General features: G+C 41.2%; 1 protein-coding gene across 11 annotated transcripts in view; it reads left to right on the top strand.

Moving 5' to 3' along the window:
• ADARB1 (adenosine deaminase RNA specific B1) overlaps positions 1 to 17,897 on the top strand; it is a 138,700-nt gene that overhangs the window by 115,551 nt on the left and 5,252 nt on the right. For 5 of the 11 annotated variants that reach the window (XM_017888752.1, XM_017888757.1, XM_017888762.1 and 2 more), the window contains one exon: positions 3,905 to 4,975. In XM_017888752.1, coding sequence (XP_017744241.1) covers positions 3,905 to 4,590 — 686 coding nt within the window. In that variant the 3' untranslated portion in view covers positions 4,591 to 4,975. Of the gene's footprint in view, positions 1 to 3,904; positions 4,978 to 17,004; positions 17,184 to 17,897 lie in introns of those variants that run through there. The other 6 variants (XM_017888759.1, XM_017888760.1, XM_017888763.1 and 3 more) reach the window with 4 other exon arrangements.

Below are 17,897 nucleotides of genomic sequence, written 5' to 3'. Positions count from 1 at the left end.
TTTTTGAGACAGAGTCTTGCTCTATTGCCCAGGCTAGAGTGCAGTGGCACGATCTTGGCTCACTGCAACCTCTGCTTCCCAGGTTCAAGCAGTTCTCCTGCCTCAGCCTCCCAAGTAGCTGGGATTACAGGCACGTGCCACCACGCCCAGCTAATTTTTGTATTTTTAGTAGAGACAGGTTTCACCATGTTGACCAGGCTGGTCTTGAATTCCTGACCTCAGGTGATCTGCCCACCTCAGGGTCCCAAAGTGTTAGGATTACAGGGTGAGCCACCGTGCCTGGCCTCCATCATCTCTAATCTTAATAGCCTAAAGCACATAACCAGACCTCTCCCCTGGTCCCTGCTGCAGGGGGCTGTGCCGGCTGATTCAGCAGCAGCAGAGAGAGCCTGGGTCGGAGCCGTGAGGCTGCCCCTGCGTCAGCTCTGTCTCCTTGGCAGCTTCTGTGTCTTGGGTTCTTCATACGCCCAGCGGCAGGGTGCCCCTTGCAATCCTTCTGGACAAATGTGCCACTGTCCTATGAAAATAAAAGGACACCACACAAGCTGCAGGAGGCAGAACGTTACTCAAATGCTGAGCCAATGAACAATGTCACTCTCGCACCAACGTCTATTTCAAAACGCAAACTAGTTGAAATCTCTTATTTCTGGTAAACGCTTTATTTTGGAAATGGGTTTTTGTTGTTGTTTCCCTGAAGAGAGTTCAGATGAGCAAAGCAAGTAGCTTTGAGAAGACACCTTTAGACCAGGACTCCTGTGAATCAGCAGGACCGCGTAGCAGGAAATTAGGTGAGCCGGGGGATGGAGCAGGATGGGAGGGCAGATGCTGCTGCTTCAGAATTGAAGTCGAAAGCAAGTAATGCCGTGGGTGTTACTGGAGACAAAAGGAACCAAATGAGAAAAATCTGGAGAGGCAAATGGTGATGTCGTAATAGATTTGGGAGGTCACACTCTTTAAAATGGGTCCCAAAGCAAAGCCCTCAAAACTTTATTAAAAGGAAAGTCTTACATTTAACAAGTGACCTGGAAAGAGGAGCTACCAGGACATTGGCCCCCTTGCTGTGCATCTGCACTGTGCATCACAGCTCATGTTGTGTTGGTTATACTTTGTCACCTCACATTTTATTATAAGGGTCATTCCCGTGTTAAAAAGAGAGTGAGGTATGATGGTGCCTAGTGAATTGTAGCGTCTTTAGGGAGGAGCAAAAATGGATATAAATGAATACAAAGAAAAGATTACCTGAAACCAGGAGCAAATCAAAGTAAAAATGTAGGGATAGGGTGTTTCTTTCTCTTAAAAAAATAATGCTGTCGGGATTGAAGTGAGAAGAATTTAATTTTCATTTCAGCCTGAACACTAGTTTTACTTTCAGAAAGGTTCTTGGTGCCACGCTGTGAAACTTTTGCCTTTGTGGGTATGCACACTTGGTACCCTTGCGCACTGTGGAAATGGAAGTCTCTTGAGCTTTCTTCCGTTTTCTTTCGAATGAGTTTCACATCCAGCACTTGCAAGCTGGACAGTTCCAGCTTCTAATTTATGTCCATTGATCCCCTGAGTGTGAGCTCCTCAGCTGGCCCAGTTTTTTGTCCAAGGCTCACTAAGAGAACCTAAGAAGAAGGAGCAGGGTGCCCAAATGCCCCATGTGATGGCTCTGGGGATCTTGTTGACAGCCTGCTCTGGGGTCATCCGACAAGGCTCCCTATCCTACCGGTTTTCGTGTTGAACGTTGGCACAAAACGTTAAACAAGGCTGCTTGATGGGGGTAGGGTCCTCGTGAACAGCTTGCATTTCAGTATCTCTGGGAGGACAGCACAGGTACCCGAGGGGGCTGGCAGCAGGCCCAGGTGTGTGGCGGGAAGGAGGCAGGTGCCTGCGGAGCTGCTGTCCATCCAAGACCATTCAGCATCATGGGCAGGAAGAGCAAGGCAAGCTGGTTTAATGAGGCCCTGGCTGAAGTGAGAGAGAAGGAACATCACTGTGAGAGTGTGTGAGAGCATGTGTGTGCATAAGTGCATGTGTGTGCATGTATGTGCTTGTGAATGCGTGAGTGTGTATGTGTGCGTGTGTGTGTGAGTGGGTGTGAGTGTGTGTGGGGGTGTGTGTGAGTGTGTGTGTGTTTGCATATTCTCCAGGTAAGAGTGGTCATCGGGGTTGTGGGAAAGAGGTATCGGTAATGTCAGTTTCCTCCTTGCCCTGGTTTCTAGGAGGAGTGAACGTGCCATGAGTCACTGTAAAAGAGAACGACCACCAAGCTTGGCTCCAAGTACAGAATCATTCTTTTCAGCTGACAATTTTTCTCTCCATTTTACTTTCTGTTTTCCTCCCCTTTACTTTTGCTGGACTGATTAAATTGTCTTTCCCCTTTCTTCCCACTGGTGATTTGGAAGTTCTAAACCTTATTTCTATTCTGACCAGTGGTTACCCCAATTTTTTAAAATAAATATCTTTAAATCACTTTGAAAAAATGTTGGCATCAAGAATTAATATTTGTAAAGATCCAAACTTGGGAAGAGGTGAAATATTGGGCTCATTTTTATTCCACACTCTTCCCATCCTCGCCTTCCTAGATTCTGATGACATCATCTTGAGTTTTGGAAAGTCATTTACTACTGTGCTTTTTCTTTAAAAGCCTTTCTTAATGGGTCGCACAGCCACATGGCCAACAGTTGTTCAGATGAAAATGTAAGGGCTCCTGGTTTCTCTCCTAACCAGTTTTCTGTAGCCGTTGCCCCTGCCCTTAACTCCACATCCAGATTTATTTTTCACTTTGCTGGAATACATCCTTAATTGGGGTGACAGGGTGATTTCTTGGTTGGCTGTTTTGTTTGATTTTGGAGAAAAGGCCTGTGTGCTGCCCTAGATCTTGACTTTATCTGGCCCTCGTCTGTGCGCCAGGTGGACTGGGGACTGTGGATGTCTGGGCTTGGTGCTTCTCCCAAGGACACGTCAAGACCTCCATGGTCACCCTTTGTCACAGAGCCAGTGTGAGTTTCTTTCCTTTCTAGAAGGTACCCCCTTGTTTTCTCTCTGTTAGCATTAAACTTATCTATTTTCCTTAAAATTCAGAAATTTCAACAGATTAAGCCTAGGTGTGTGGCTAGTTTGTTGGGGTTTCTTTCCTACTTACTACCCTGAACCCTCTGATCTCGATTGTTGACTCTTCACTTCCGAGAAATGTCCTTCCATTGTGTCACTTCTGCTAGAAGCATCTTCTCTGCCCTCTCTGTTGTCCCTGAAAGTGCTGCTGAGCAGAAGTCATAGTCCTGCAACCGGTGTCTCTTCTCTCATCTGATGTGCTTTTTTGACTACACTGCATTCTAAGAGAATGCCTGACTTCTCTGTCACCATCTCAAGAGTGAACTGTTTTCCCTGCAGAGCAGGCTCCCCAGGAGCTCATGCCTGGCCCACTTCCCTGCACCACGGCTGCCACATGGCTCCCTCTCTTGCTCTAGTTCTCCTTTCTGGGAGAGTGACTCCATTTGGGGCTCCTCATCTCTGTTGGGTTTTCAGTGGCTGCATTTGGGGTTCCTCATGTCCGTTGGGTGTTCAGTTCTCCTTTTGCATACTGCGAGAACAACTTTCTAGTGATTGGAACTGTCTAGAAAAGAGTTTCCTAAAAGTAATTAAGCTCCCCTGACTGAAAGTGTTCAGGTTGGAATTGGATGGAGATTGTTGTTATGGACATGGTGACGGGATCTGGCTGAAAGGATTAACCCACATGACCTCCAAGTGTCTTCTAAACTCGAGATTCTACGGAGTGCAGTTTGCTTGTTTTTAAATTCTCTGTGTGGATGACTGTAATGGTACAGTACAGTTAACCTATTGTATCAATCACACCTTTGAAGGTTTTTAAAAATAATGATTGTTATACTTCACTGACTGCCATCCTTCGGCCATTTCCCAGGCGTGCATGTGCTCAAGTCGGGAGCCAGATTCTTGCATACGTCCCTGAGTCCACGCCGCAGCCCTGTGGGCCGGGCCCGCCGTCACCCTTCACAGTGGAAGCAGCTGCAGCTGGCAAACACCACAGGACTTGCAGCTCACAGCTGTGTTCCACCGTCCATAGGACAAGTACTGCTTGAACCCACATCCGATCTTTCACCACCCCAAGGCTTGCCTCCTATGGAGGACAGAGAGGGCATGAGAATGCCTTGGGGCTCCCCCAGGAGCTGCTTCAGGAAAAGGAGGAGCTGGCAGGATCTCTATGAGCCTCTCAGCCCCACTCCACCTGCTGCTCACCTTCATCCACATCCAGTTAGCATCTCCTGCCCATGCAACTCTCTGGACATGAGCCCACCTCACTCAGGACCACAGCTCTGGGGCTCCTTCCACTGCGGGTGTTTTAAAACCCTGTGGTCTCCTTTGAGAAAGGAGTGTTATTTGGCCAGAGGTCCTCTGTGTAAAGCCCTTGGCACCTGGCTGGGGTTAGTGGACAACCAAGACAAGGCATGTCCGAGCTGGCAGAGGAAGCCTGAGAGCAGCGCTGGGGAATGGGCTGGAAGGGCCAGAAGAACCCAGCCATCTTGCTCTGTATGGATTCTCATGGATTGTGTTCATTTCTCTGTCAGCTCAAAGGACTGCCCTTCTTAAGACAATCACAGTGAAAGGCTCAAAGGTGCTCTGCTCTCAGCTTAAATGGCAGGTTGGTTTTGGACCTAGAGGGGCTCAGAGGCTCCCCGCTGTGTTGCGTGGCCTGTATCATCCTCACTGGGGGGAGGTGCTGTGCAGAGTTTTCCTTACACTTTAACTCATGCCCAGGTCTTGACTATTTCTTATTTGCAGAATAGAGGCCGCTTTCAGTCAAGATTGTAAGTACACATTTTCCTTGACCCACTAATAAATGTCTAATAGTTTCTATAACATGAACCCATAATAACCCTAAAATATCTATTGTTAATCATTATGTATATCATTCATCTTTGATTACCCTACCATGTGAGGAACCTATTGGAAAATACCTTTAGGGTAGAAATAAGAAAAAACATCAATGCTAGCTCTTCTGAGTTTTTTAATTATAGCAGTTATTAGACCAATTCACAGTTTCTCTGTATTTTTGCTTTAAAAGCTCTGATTCAGCACACTTAATTTACAACAACAGAGGGATTCTCATTACCAGCCAAGTTGTTCTTGCTTTTATTGGTTTCTGCACCACGGCCTGGGATTAACTCATTACCCTAGTTCCCTCTTTGCAGCCCGGAAAGATAAGCATCTCACTGGTATCAGCCCTCACACTGCATTGGCCTCAGGGACTCGTAGAAGGATACGCTTATGACCATTTAGGGGCTTTCTGCCCCAGAAAAAGCATATGGTTAGTATTGGAAGCGTGGGCTATTTTCTTTTGCCTTATTTCCTCCATTTTGTTTCAAGGTGGGACTTGATTTAACTTAAAATATAAAAAATGTTTTGTACTATTAGGATCTTACACTTTTGTTAATTAATCATTTAGTGAAAATATTGTCATTCTAAGGTTTAAGTATCATTCAACAGTAATCCTTTATTTTGATGAGAAGTAATGGAATTGCCAAGGAAGATAATATAAGCATTATCCATTTGTTTATGGAAGATTCAATTCCATTATGGTCAGAGATTCCCCAACAGTTTAACTGGATACCTACTCTTCTAGCCATTCCCCCGCAAAAGAAATCCTTCCTGATTCTGTCTGATTGAAGCGTGTGGCCTTGAACATGCTCCTGGGGCTGCTGCCTCTACAGACAGCACAGGGCCCTGCAGGAGCTCAGAACATGCAGGCAGATGCTGGAAGTAGGGCGGGTGTGCTGGTAACAGCCACCGAAGACCTCAGTTCCACTGGCACAACTGTGCCACAGGAGAAACCTGAGCGTGTGCTAAAAACCACCCCAGCAGCAATCAGTAAATGCAGGAACAGTGACCTCAGGAAGACATGAGGCTTCTACCAGTGCCTGTGGTGAGGCCAGCCCAGCCCTGTGTGTGGTTAGGGCATACCTGACTGACCACCCCGACAAGCAGGGAAGGACGGTGCTGGAACTCAGAGTTCTTGGGATGAGGACATGGTCTTGGCTGATTGTTTTCCTTCAGACCTTCTGCAGAATTGAATGCACATCAAAGAAACAAGCAGAAGAAACCATGCCAGCTGCTTGTATTAAATACAAATATTTTACTTACAAACTTGGATTATCAAACTTATGAGGAAAATAAACAACACAAAAGAGAAAGATCTATATTAGAACATAGAACAACTGAGAGAAAGCAGAACCAATTTAGAAAACAGAAGAGAAATAAGTAATGATAAACCTTATTTGTATGTTATTTAGTAAGTGCTGAAATCTAATATTAATTTGAAGGTCTAGAAAATATTCCATTTTTTTCAGTGTGCATTGGGCGTGGTTCTAGGTGTTGGGATTTTGCAGTAAACAGGACAAACAAAACCTCTTCCTTATGGAGCTTTTGCTTTGATGAGGGTAGGGGGACGGTGAGGTCAAATGAATCTCAGGTAACTTGGAACAGAAAGGCAGAATTATGAGAAAAACCTTCAGAGATGTGGAAAGTTATTCAGAAGGCCCAATGTTTGTTTAATAGTGTTTCAAAAATAGGAAGTAGGGAGGAGGAAATAGCAGAAGAAAATTCCTCAGTACAGAGGAAAACACAAGTATTGGAATTAAGTGGACACACTGAATCCTGAGTGGGATTAACGAGAAAAGTCCATGCCCAGTATATCCCGTTGGAGTTTGAGAACACCAAGGACAAAGAGAAGATCCTAAAAGCTTCTAAGTTAGCTGCGATACGTTAGAGATTTATATAACCCTTACCAGGACACCGGAAGTAGAACAGAGTGATGAGATGACTTTCTGGTTCTAAAGAGAAAATATTTTTATTGTGGAATTGCCTACCCAATCAAGCATTGGGACAAAGTGGTAATTTTTAGATAGTCAAGGAAGAGAAAACTTGAATTTAAGAAAGAATACCTTATAAATCCAAAGTACAATTGAAAAGGATAATTCAGCAGCAAGCCTGAAAAGTAACTTCCAAATTAAAAGGGAGACTCATATTAAACAACACTAAAATAATGTTTTAGAAGAAGATGAATTTATTTTAATGAATAGCCTAACTGAGAAGCTGAATGCTCTGAATGGTAGGGTGAAAGCAAGCACTTCTTTCGTGGACAAAAAAAGAAGTAAAGGAGAGTGGAAACTCCAGGGAACATAAAAAAGCTATTCGGGAAAGGAATGGCTCAGACATGAAGCAAACAAAACTAAGGCATGATTTTGAACGATTCTTGAGAGACAGAACAAAGAGACTCCAGTATAAGTTTGTGCTTGGAGGGGTGTACTGAGGAGCACAGGCTTGGTGGTGGTGTCCTGTTTCTCCTGCAAAGTCTGTCACTTTTAAAATGTGAAAATAGAAAAGCAAAAATTTTTCTAATTATTAGATCAGACGAGAAACCAGAACTTAAACTACTGACTGCTTAGAATACACATATCAAAAATGGTGAATTGGAGCCCCACTTACCTTTAGGAGATCATGGCCTTGAATGAATAGAAAAATATAAGTGAATTAAGCCTTTCTTTTCCAAAATTGGGAGGAAAAGCAACAACAAAGCTAAAGAGGAAATAAAGGAAGAAGGAAGGAAATAGAAGTGAGAAAGAGAGAGGGGAGGAGGAAGGAAATGAATAATACAGGAAAGAGGAAAAAAGATTAAAATTAGTAAAACTGGCCAGGCATGGTGGCTCACACCTGTAATCCCAGCACTTTGGGGGGCTGAGGGAGGCAGATAACCCGAGGTCAGAATTTCGAGACCAGCCTGGCCAATATGGTGAAACCCCATCTCTACTAAAAATACAAAAAAATTAGCTGGGCATGGTGGTGGGTGCCTGTAATCCCAGCTACTCAGGAGACTGAGGCAGGAGAATTGCTTGAACCCAGGAGACGGAGGTTGCAGTGAGCCAAGATCATGCCACTGCACTTCAGCCTGAGTGACAGAGCAAGATTCCATCTTAAAAAAAAAAAAAATAGTAAAACTAAGAGGCATTGACTTCAAAGAACAATCAAACAGATCTACCACTGCCAGGGCTATCTAATTAATATCAGATAAAACAAAAGTAACCAAGTGGAAATTGAGGGCTACCCGCAGATGGGGAGGAGGGTACAGTCCCACTCCTTATTGCAGTTTCCCTCTCCAGGAGGTCAACCAAGGCTGGAAAATAGTTAGTACTTACAGCACATTCACATGACTTTTACTACAGTATATTCTTATAATTGTTCTATTTTATTATTAGTTATTGTTATCAATCTCTTATTCCTATTTATAAATTAAACTGTATCATAGGTATGTATGTAGAGAAAGAAAACATAGTTATATAGAATTTGGTCCTATCTGTGGTTTCAGGCATTCAGTGGGGGTCCTGGAATGTATCAAGATTTCAAAAGAATTCTTTGTTCATCTCTGATACTTATAAATTTGAAACTGTCAACAACAACAAAGAAAGAATAAGAAAATGTAAATTATCGAAGTTAACCCAAAAAGAAATACAATATATACCAAAGGAAATTTCCAGGGAAGACATTGTAAAGGTTGTCCACAAATTACCTTCCAGCAAATTCCCAGATGGTTTAATCTATCAAAGAACATGTAATTCTACCTCTGTATAAACTTTCCAGGCCGTGAAAAAGAGCAATTGACCTAATCCAAATACCAAAACTGGACAAAATGCAAATAAAAACCACAGAATTACCTATGACTATAGATGCAAGACTCCTAAATGAAATACTATAAAATCAAATTTAGCAATATGCCCAGGAACCTAAGTATAGTTTCATTTTATACCTGTTAGTATAGTTTATCCATGAGAAGGTTATCAGAAAGGATCCATAACATCTCAGTGCTTTACAGAAGTCAGCATGTGTTCATTAATATGTATGCTCACCATGCATATGTGTGTATACACTGAAGGAGTATGCATTAAAATGGCAAAGCTCATCTAGGAAGGAAGGATTGTTTTGGGAGGGTTTAAGATTCTTTAGAGTCTTTAAGAATTACTCAGCCAGGCATGGTGGCTCATGCCTATAATTCTAGTGCTCTTCTGAGGCTGAGATGGGAGGATCACTTGAGGCCAGGAGACCATCCTGGGCAACATAGCAAGACCCCATCTGTAAAAAAAAAAAAAAAAAAACTAGCTGGGTGTGGTGGCATGAGCCTGTAGAGGTGGGAGGATTGCTTGAGCCCAGGAGTTCAAGATTGTAGTAAGCTATGATTGTGCCACAGCTTACCAGCCTGGATGACAGAGCAAGACCCTTTTCTTAAAAAAAAAAAAAAGTGGAAAGACTCATGAAGGATTTTTTGTTGCTTTTTTTTTTTTTTTTTTAAGACAGTGGCCAGGGTCCTACCCAAAACCTACCCAATCAGAATCTCAGAGGTGGGATTCAGTGTGCTTATTGTTTAAAGCTTCATATCTGATTCTACTGAACATACCTGCTTAAGAACCACAAAATTACAGTGGCTGTCTCTGGGTTTTATAGCGTTAATTTTCTTTTCTAAGGTTTGTGTAAATTTTTGGAACCGTCTGCAGTGAGCAAATGTTATTTTTTTAATGAGGACAATTTTTTTTTGTTTGTTTGTTTTTAGGACAATTTTTTTTACTTTCAAATTATCTTTCATGTCTTTTCACAACTTTGTTGAGGTATAATTGGCATATGATAAACTGCATATTTAAAGTATACAATTTGATACATTTTGGCCTATGTTTAGGTCTGTGCAATCATCACCACAATAAAGATAATGAATATACTTACCACTTCAAAATTGTCTTAGCACTCCTTCGTAATCCCTCCCTCTCCCCCATCCCCTCCCCATCCCCAAGATGTACCATCTGTCTATACAGATGAGTTTGCATTCTCTGGGATTTTACATAAACGGCATCATAAGGTTTGCACCATTTGTGTCCAGCTTCTTTCACTCAGCTTAATCATTCTGAGATTGATCTATGTTGTTGGGTTTGTCCATAGTTCATTCCTTTTCATTGCTAAGTAGCATTGCACTGTGTGAATAAACCACAATTTGTTTATCCCTTGAAATATTGATGGACATTTAGGTTGTCTCCAGTCTTTTAATATTACAAAGCTGCTGAGAACATTTCTGTGTAAATCTTTGGGCGCTTACTTCCATTTCTCTTTAGTAGATACCTAGGAGTAGAATGGCTGAATCATAAGATAGGTGTATGTGGAACTTTTTAGAAAACTATTAACCTGTTTTCCAAAATGGTTGTACTATTTTTACATTACCACCACTAGTGTACACGAGTTGTAATTCTGTCACTGATATGCCAGAATGTAGTACGAGCGGTCGTTTTAGACATATTATCAGGTGTTTAGTGATACTCCCTCATGGTTTTAATTTGCATTGCTCTGATGACTAATGAAGTTGAATGCCTTTTCACATGCTGATTTGCCATCCCTGTGCCTTCCTCAATAAACTGTTCAAAACTTTGCACATTTTTACTGAGTTGTTTAACATCTTATTACTGAGTTTTGAGAGTTATTTCTATTTTCTAGCTACAGATCCTTTGTCAGATACATGATTTGAAAAAATATTTTCTCCCAGTCAGTGGCTTGTCTTTTAATTTTCTTCATAGTGTCTTACACAAACCACATAATTTTAATTTTGACAAAATCTAATTTATAAAAAATTTCTTTGATGGATCATGCTTTTGATATTATATCTAAGAAATATTTTCTTAAGTCAGTGCTACAAAGTATCTTCTTATATTGTATTCTTAGAAATTTTACAGTTGCAGTTTTTACATTTAAGACTATGTTTCACCTGAGTTCATGTTTGTGTAGGGTATGAAGTATAAACTGAAGTTCTTTTTTTTGGCATGTAAGATACCCAGTTGATTTAGCACCATTTAGCGAAAAGTTCCTCGTTTCTTCATGGTATTGCCTTTGCGCCCTTGTCAAAAATCGGCTGGCACGTGTATATACATGTGGGTCTATTTCTGGACTCTGTTGTTTGCCTTTAATCTATTTGTCTAAAGGCCAGTGTTACATTGTCATGATTACTATAGTTTTATTATAAGTTTTGAGGTCAGGTAGAGTTAGTCTTCCAACTTGGTAGTTTTTCAAAGTTGTTTTGGCTGCTTAGGTCCTTTTTGTATTTCCGTAAAAATTTTATAATCCACTCATCAGTTTTACATCCTTATTGCACTGGGTAGGACCTCCAGTACAATGTTGAGTAGAAGTAATGAGAACAGACATCATTCTCTTACATGTCATCTTCAGGGAACACATTCAGTCTTTCACCATTAGGTATGATGTTGGCTGTAGGGTTTTTTATTGTTGTTTTTTGTTTTAGAGACAAGGTCTCAGTCTTTCACCCAGGCTGGATTGCAGTAACATGATCATAGCTCATTGTAACCTGAAACCCCTGGGCTCAAGTGATCCTCCTGTCTCAGCCTCCTGAGTAGCTGGGACTACAGGTGCATGCCACCATGCCTGGTTCATTTTAAATTTTTTATAGAGACAGTGTCTTCCTATGTTGCCCAGATTGGTCTTGAACTCCTGGCCTCAAGCAACCTGCCTGCCTTGGCCTCCCAGAGGGCTGGGACTATAGGAATGACGCACCATATCTGGCTGCTGTAGGTTTTTTACAGATGCCTTTATCAGCTTAAGGACATTTTTTTTTTCTATTTATAGCTTACTAAGCATTTTTAATCAAGAATGTATGTTGGATTTTGTCAGATTTTTTTTTCTGCTCTTAGATGACTATTTTCATTGCAGTGACCTGGGCCTATAGTCCCAGCTACTTGGGAACTAAGGCAGGAGAATCACTTGAGCCCAGGAGTTTGAGGCCATCCTGGGCAATGTAGTGAGACTCCATCTGAAACAACAACAAAAAACGAGATGAGCATTTAGTTCATTTTTCAGTTTGCTAATGGTGACATTTAAAAAAAATTAAACCAACCTTGCATCCTGGGATAACCATTATATGGTTATTATGTGCTATTCTTTTTATATATTGTTGGATTCAGTTTGCTAAAATTTCATTTAGAATTTTTGTATTTATATTTGTAGGGATATTGGTCTGTCATTTTAGTTTAATGTCTTTGTTAGGTATAAAATGAGTTGGGGTACATTTTTTTCTCTTCAGTTTTCTGGAAGAGTTCGTTTGGATTTGGTATTATTTCCTTAAATATATAGTAAAATTCACCAGTGAAGCCATTGGGCCTGAAGTTTGCTTTGTGAGAAAATATCTAACTACAATTTATTTTTCTATAATAGATTTAGGGCTATTCATGTTATCTGTTTTTATCTTTTTTCTTGAGTAAGCTTCAGTAATTTGTGTTTCAGGGAATTTGTCCATTTCATCTAATTTGTCTAATATATTGGCATTAAAGTATTCAGAATATTCCTTTTAATATTTGTGATATCTCTAATGATATCATCTTATCCCTTATATTGATGATTTGTATCTTCTCTTGTTTTTTTCAGATCAGTCTAGCTAGAAATTTATCAATTCTGTTTATCATCTCTCAGTGCCAACTTTTAGGTTCAGTGATTTTTTTCTTTTGTTTTATATTTCAATAATTTTTACTCTGATTTTAATTATTTCTTTTTTTTTCTGCTTACATGGTGTTTCAATTGCCCATCTTTTTATAGTTTTTTAAGGGGCTAGCTGAAGTCATTGTTTTAAGACCCTTTTACTGCTTTTGTAGCATTTAAAATTATGATATGTTTTCATTTTCACTTATATTAAAATACTTTGTCCCTTGGGTTATTTAGAAGTCTGCTATTTAGTTTCAAAATACTAGGGATTTTACAGAGATCTTTCTGTTGTTGGTTTTTTAGTTTCATTTAATGACTTCAGTACTTCAAAATTTGTTTAGACTTGGTTTTACGGACCAGAATATGATCTATCTTTGTAAGTATTCCACGAAACTTGAAAGAATGTGAATCTGCCACTTTGAGGTAGAGTGATCTATAAATGTTAATTAGGCTAAGTTGTTTGTTTATATTATTTATTTTCTTTTATATTCTTACCAATGTTCAACTTGGTCTATCAGTTATTGAGGGGCAGGATTGAAAATCTCTTAGTTATAATTATACATTGTTTATTTCTTCCCCTTTTCTAGAGTTTTTACTTCCTGTATTTTGTAGCTCTGTGGTGAGATGCATGAAAGTTTAGGATTGTTGGTTTCTCTTAATAAACTGACCTCCTTTACTATTATACGATGACCCTTTTTATTTCTGGTAACAGTATTTGTTCTGAAATTCGCTTTGAGATTAATATAACCGCTTCAACTTTCTTTTGATCAGTGTTAGCACAGTGTATCTTCTATCCCTTTAAAGTACTTTATATTAAAATGTTTCTTATAGGCATATAATTATATATATTTATATATTTGGATCTTGCTTCTCTCTCCCACCATGGACAATCTCTGCCTTTTCACTGAGGTACTTAAAGCATTTACATTTATTGTGATTATTTATATTATTAGGTTTAAATTTCATCTTGCTACTGATTTTCTGTGTGTTTCCTATGTTCTTTGTTCACTTTTTCCTCGTTTTCTTACTGCTTTTGCCTTAATTGGGTATGTTTGATGATTCCATTTTGACTCCTTCTTGACTTTTGAGCTGTGACTTTTGTTAATTTGGTGGTTGTTTTAGGGTTTATAGTATGCATTCTTAACTGACCACAGTCTACCTTGAAGTGATATTATACTACTTCACAGAGTAAAAGAACCTTACAACAGGATACTTCCGTTTTTCCATTCCCAACCTTTGTGGTATTGTTTTCAGGCACTTTTGCATATGTTTAAAAAAATCCACATTACATTATTATTATTTTCATCTTAATAATTATCTTTTAAAGGAATTTAAATAACAAGAAAAAAACGCCTTGTATATTTATCCACATAGCTATCATTTCCAGGGCTCTTCATTCCTTTGTATAGATCTGGATTTCCATTTTAGTATCATTTTTTCTTCTGGCTGGAGGACTTCCTTTTACATTCCTCGTAGCACAAGTCTTCTGATGATGAATTACTTCAGCTTTGGTATGTCTGGGAAAGTATTTTGCTTTCATTTTGAAGTATATTTTGCTGTACAAATATATTTCTGCTGGAATGGCAGGGTCCTTTTTCTCCTCTAAGTACTTTAAAGACATTGCTTCCCTAACTTCTTGTTTGCATTGTTTCCAGTAAGAAATGTGTTGTTATCTTTATTCCTCTGTGTGTGTTTTTCTCTGAGTTTGCTTAAGATTTTCTCTTAATACTGGTGTTGAACAATTTGTTCTGTTGTGCTTTGGTATAGTTTTATTCATGTTTCTTGTGCTTGGGATTCATTTAAATTCTTTAATCCATGGGTTTGTTGGTTTCATGAAATTTGGAAGTTTTTATTCATCTTTCTTCAGATATATTTTCTGTTCCCCCTTCTCCCTCCTCACCTTCATGAAATCTAATTACGCATATTTCACCCTACCTAAACCTGTCCCATATCACTGATTTTCTCTTCTTTTTTTCTCTCTTTTCTCTCTTTAGAAGTTTGGCTTAGGCTTTTTTATATCTTTATGTCTGTATCTTCTGTATATGAATGTCAGGCACTTTTTCCTCTGATTCTCTCAGGAGGCTGTTTACCAGCCTTGAGTAACATGCATACTCTGATCAGAGATCCACAAGATACTCAAGGACACCCTCTGCGTATTTCCAGGGCTCACTCTCTCTCTGCTTGTCTCTTCCTTCTGGTACTCTGTCTTATGAAATCTGGCTGACTTGGTTTCCCTTGACTCTCAATTCAGGGGATCTGCTACACTCTGCCAGTTCCTTACTCTGAACAGTAAACCGTTCTGGCAGTAAACTGTCATCTGGATTTTAATGTCTCTCCAAGGGAGGGATAAATGGTCATTGAAAGCAAGTGAGCATGGTGATGGGGTGGAGGTGGCCTCCACAGGGCATGAAGTGAGTTGTACTGAGTCATCTGAGAGTGCAGTGTGCTGCTTCTGGCCAGTGGGCTTGACAGTTTGGTGTCTGGGTTCAGAATATGAGTCCGCCCATGTTCTAAGCATGTTCTAAAGATTCATATCCTAAACTAGTTTTGATTTTGGTGGCCTATGACATCCATGTGATATGAATTATCAAGCTCAATATACAAATGGAGATACATGTATTCAATTCCCAGTTATACAAGTATCTTTTTAAAACCTTTCAACCCTGCAAAATTAGCCTGTGATTAGTTAAGATGAGACAGTTTAAACACAGCAAGAAAACAAGTACAAGCGTACTTCAAAAAGTTCATAAAGTTAAAAGATAAATATTTTTAAAAAGATATAAACTTTATTTCTCAACATAAGCTCTATCAAATTCGAGACATTTTTGTAAGCGCTGGTCCTAACCATTTAGATTGTCCCTAAAGAACTGAATGGTGGCTGGGCACGGTGGCTCATGCCTGTAATCCCAACACTTTGGGACGCCGAGGTGGGAGGATCATGAGGTCAGGAGCATCCTGGCCAACATGGTGAAACCCCATCTCTTTTTGTTGTGTATCTAAAAATACAAAAACTAGCTGGGTGCGGTGGCGTGTGCCTATAGTCCCAGCTACTCGGGAGATAGAGGCAGGAGAATCTCTTGAACCCAGGAGGCGAGTGAGCTGAGATTGCATCACTGCACTCCAGCCTGGTGACAAGAGTGACACTCAAAAAGAAAAAAAGAACTGAATGTCTTGAGGATTTAACCATGTGAATGCAGACTTTCTTACATCATTAACTGAAGAAAAAATCCTTAAGGGATACCCTAAAGGGTGCCCTACATTCCTTAATTCCTTGATTCCTGAAATTAAGGAAGTTTTGAGTTTAGGAAACAAAAAGAAGTCAGAAGGAGCCAAATGAGGTGGATTTGCAACCACCACAAGGTGGGTGGCTCGTGACTTCCTGCCGAAACCCCCACACAGTCGCCCTCGCTTGATGAGAGGAATGGACAGGCGCTTTGTCATGATGAAGGTCTCTGGCGAAGCCTCCCCAGGGGTTTTTCTGCTAAAGCTTTGGCTCACTTTCTCGAAACACTGTCATCATAAGCAGATGTCGTTGTCCTTTGGCCTCCATGTGAACCCAACAAGCAAAACGCCTTGAGCGTCCCAAAAATGCTGCCATGGCCTGTGCTTTGGCCAGTCAGCCTGTGCTTTGACTGGGCCCTTCCACCTCTTGGTAGCCTTTTTTGTGGGGGGATTATGCATTTTCTTCAGGATTGTCTTTGTAAAAGCTATTTTTATCTCCTGTTTGATGTTTGTTCTTGCTTCAATTTTAGCAGAAGTCACGTAACTCTGATGGGAGCTCTTTTCAAACAGATGTCTTCATCTTCTTAGTGCCTCAAACTAGATCCTATTCAGACATGTTTCAGCAAGTTAGTACAAGTTTGTTTTGGTGCCAATTTTGAAATCCATGAAGTTTTTTCATAATACGCATTTTCTGTGAACTTTTTCAAGACTCTTGTGAACCATTTCAAGACACTTGTTAAGAATTAGGGTTTCCTATTGCATCATGGATGTCACACATGTAAAGCCACGTGACCTGAACATGCCTGGCCTCTCAGTGGCAGGGGAGCATGTGCAGGCATGAGTGCCAGAGGTGGGTGACACAGGAGCAGCCCCCACCTGCACGACCTCGTAGGACCCAGCATTAGTCTCAGAAGTGGCTCCATCCATCCACTCTCAGGCAGCACCAGAGTGAGAAAAGACACACTTGTCAGGAAGTCTCATGATTCCAGGTTTCTGTCAACCTTCTGCCCACCTGTCCTGTCAGACAAGTGCATACCCGTGGGTCAGTTCGGCTTTCTCAGCACTGCTCCTGTTCTGGTGGCAGTGGCAGAGTGTGAGGCCACTGCCACGGCAGATGCGCACTCAAGTCTGCGTATGTTCCTCAGCAGGCAGAATTCCTCCACCACGCACTTCTGTGGCCATGTCTGAGCACAGTGTGTCGCCCCCGGCTGCTCCCTCCCTGGGGGTGAATGCGGGCTTCACACCGCCTTCCTGTGCCTTCCGTTTCAGGCATCAGCAATGCAGAAGCACGGCAGCCAGGGAAGGCCCCCAACTTCAGCGTCAACTGGACGGTAGGCGACTCCGCTATTGAGGTCATCAACGCCACGACAGGGAAGGATGAGCTGGGCCGCGCGTCCCGCCTGTGTAAGCACGCGTTGTACTGTCGCTGGATGCGTGTGCACGGCAAGGTACTGAGGCGCCCTCACCGTGATGCGCCGGCTCCACCTCCCCAATAGCTTGTATGTCCTCACACCTACTGTTCCCTAAATTGTTTCACCATGTCATCACGCACAGCTTCCTAAATCTATCATTTGGAAACCTTTTGTTCCTTCAGATTGTTTTAGCTTAGAAGTGTGGCCATGTCCCTGAAACCTTAATGCCATCTCAAAGGCAGCTCTTTCCCTCCCTGCTGCAGAGTAACACCCACTGCCAGGCCACTGTGTGTGGTGGAAACATCTCTTACTCTCAGATATTGAAAGTCATTATGCCAGTCTCCCTGCTGTCCCCTCCTCAGCAACACAAAAATTGCTTGGATTCTGATAACCCTCCATGAGAGTTTTTAAACCTTTTGAATTAGCTGTGGGGCCCTTTTTTCCCCAGAATAAAACCTTATATAGTAAGTCAGGATATTACTAGTTTGTATTTATTCTTCAATCAAGTAGATAGCATCTATTTATTCTGAGACCAGCATTGTGCACTGGCATGGGAGGTATAGCCAGAAGGGACAGTGCCCAGGAAGGTCCTGTTCACACAGGGGCAGCACCCAGGCCAGCTGCCGCAAGGCCACAGTCCACACAGAAAGGAGCTACCAGTCACACGAGGGAAGGCGTCCGAGGTCATCAGGGTGATAACATACACGTAACATCAGTGGTGCTTCTTTTTTTTTTTTTTTTTTTTTTTTT

Source organism: Rhinopithecus bieti, unplaced genomic scaffold (assembly GCF_001698545.2).
Source record: "Rhinopithecus bieti isolate Rb0 unplaced genomic scaffold, ASM169854v2 scaffold_18153, whole genome shotgun sequence".
Lineage (NCBI taxonomy): Eukaryota > Metazoa > Chordata > Mammalia > Primates > Cercopithecidae > Rhinopithecus > Rhinopithecus bieti.
Note: the sequence above shows the minus strand (reverse complement) of the source record. Positions and strands in the feature narration are given on the sequence as shown.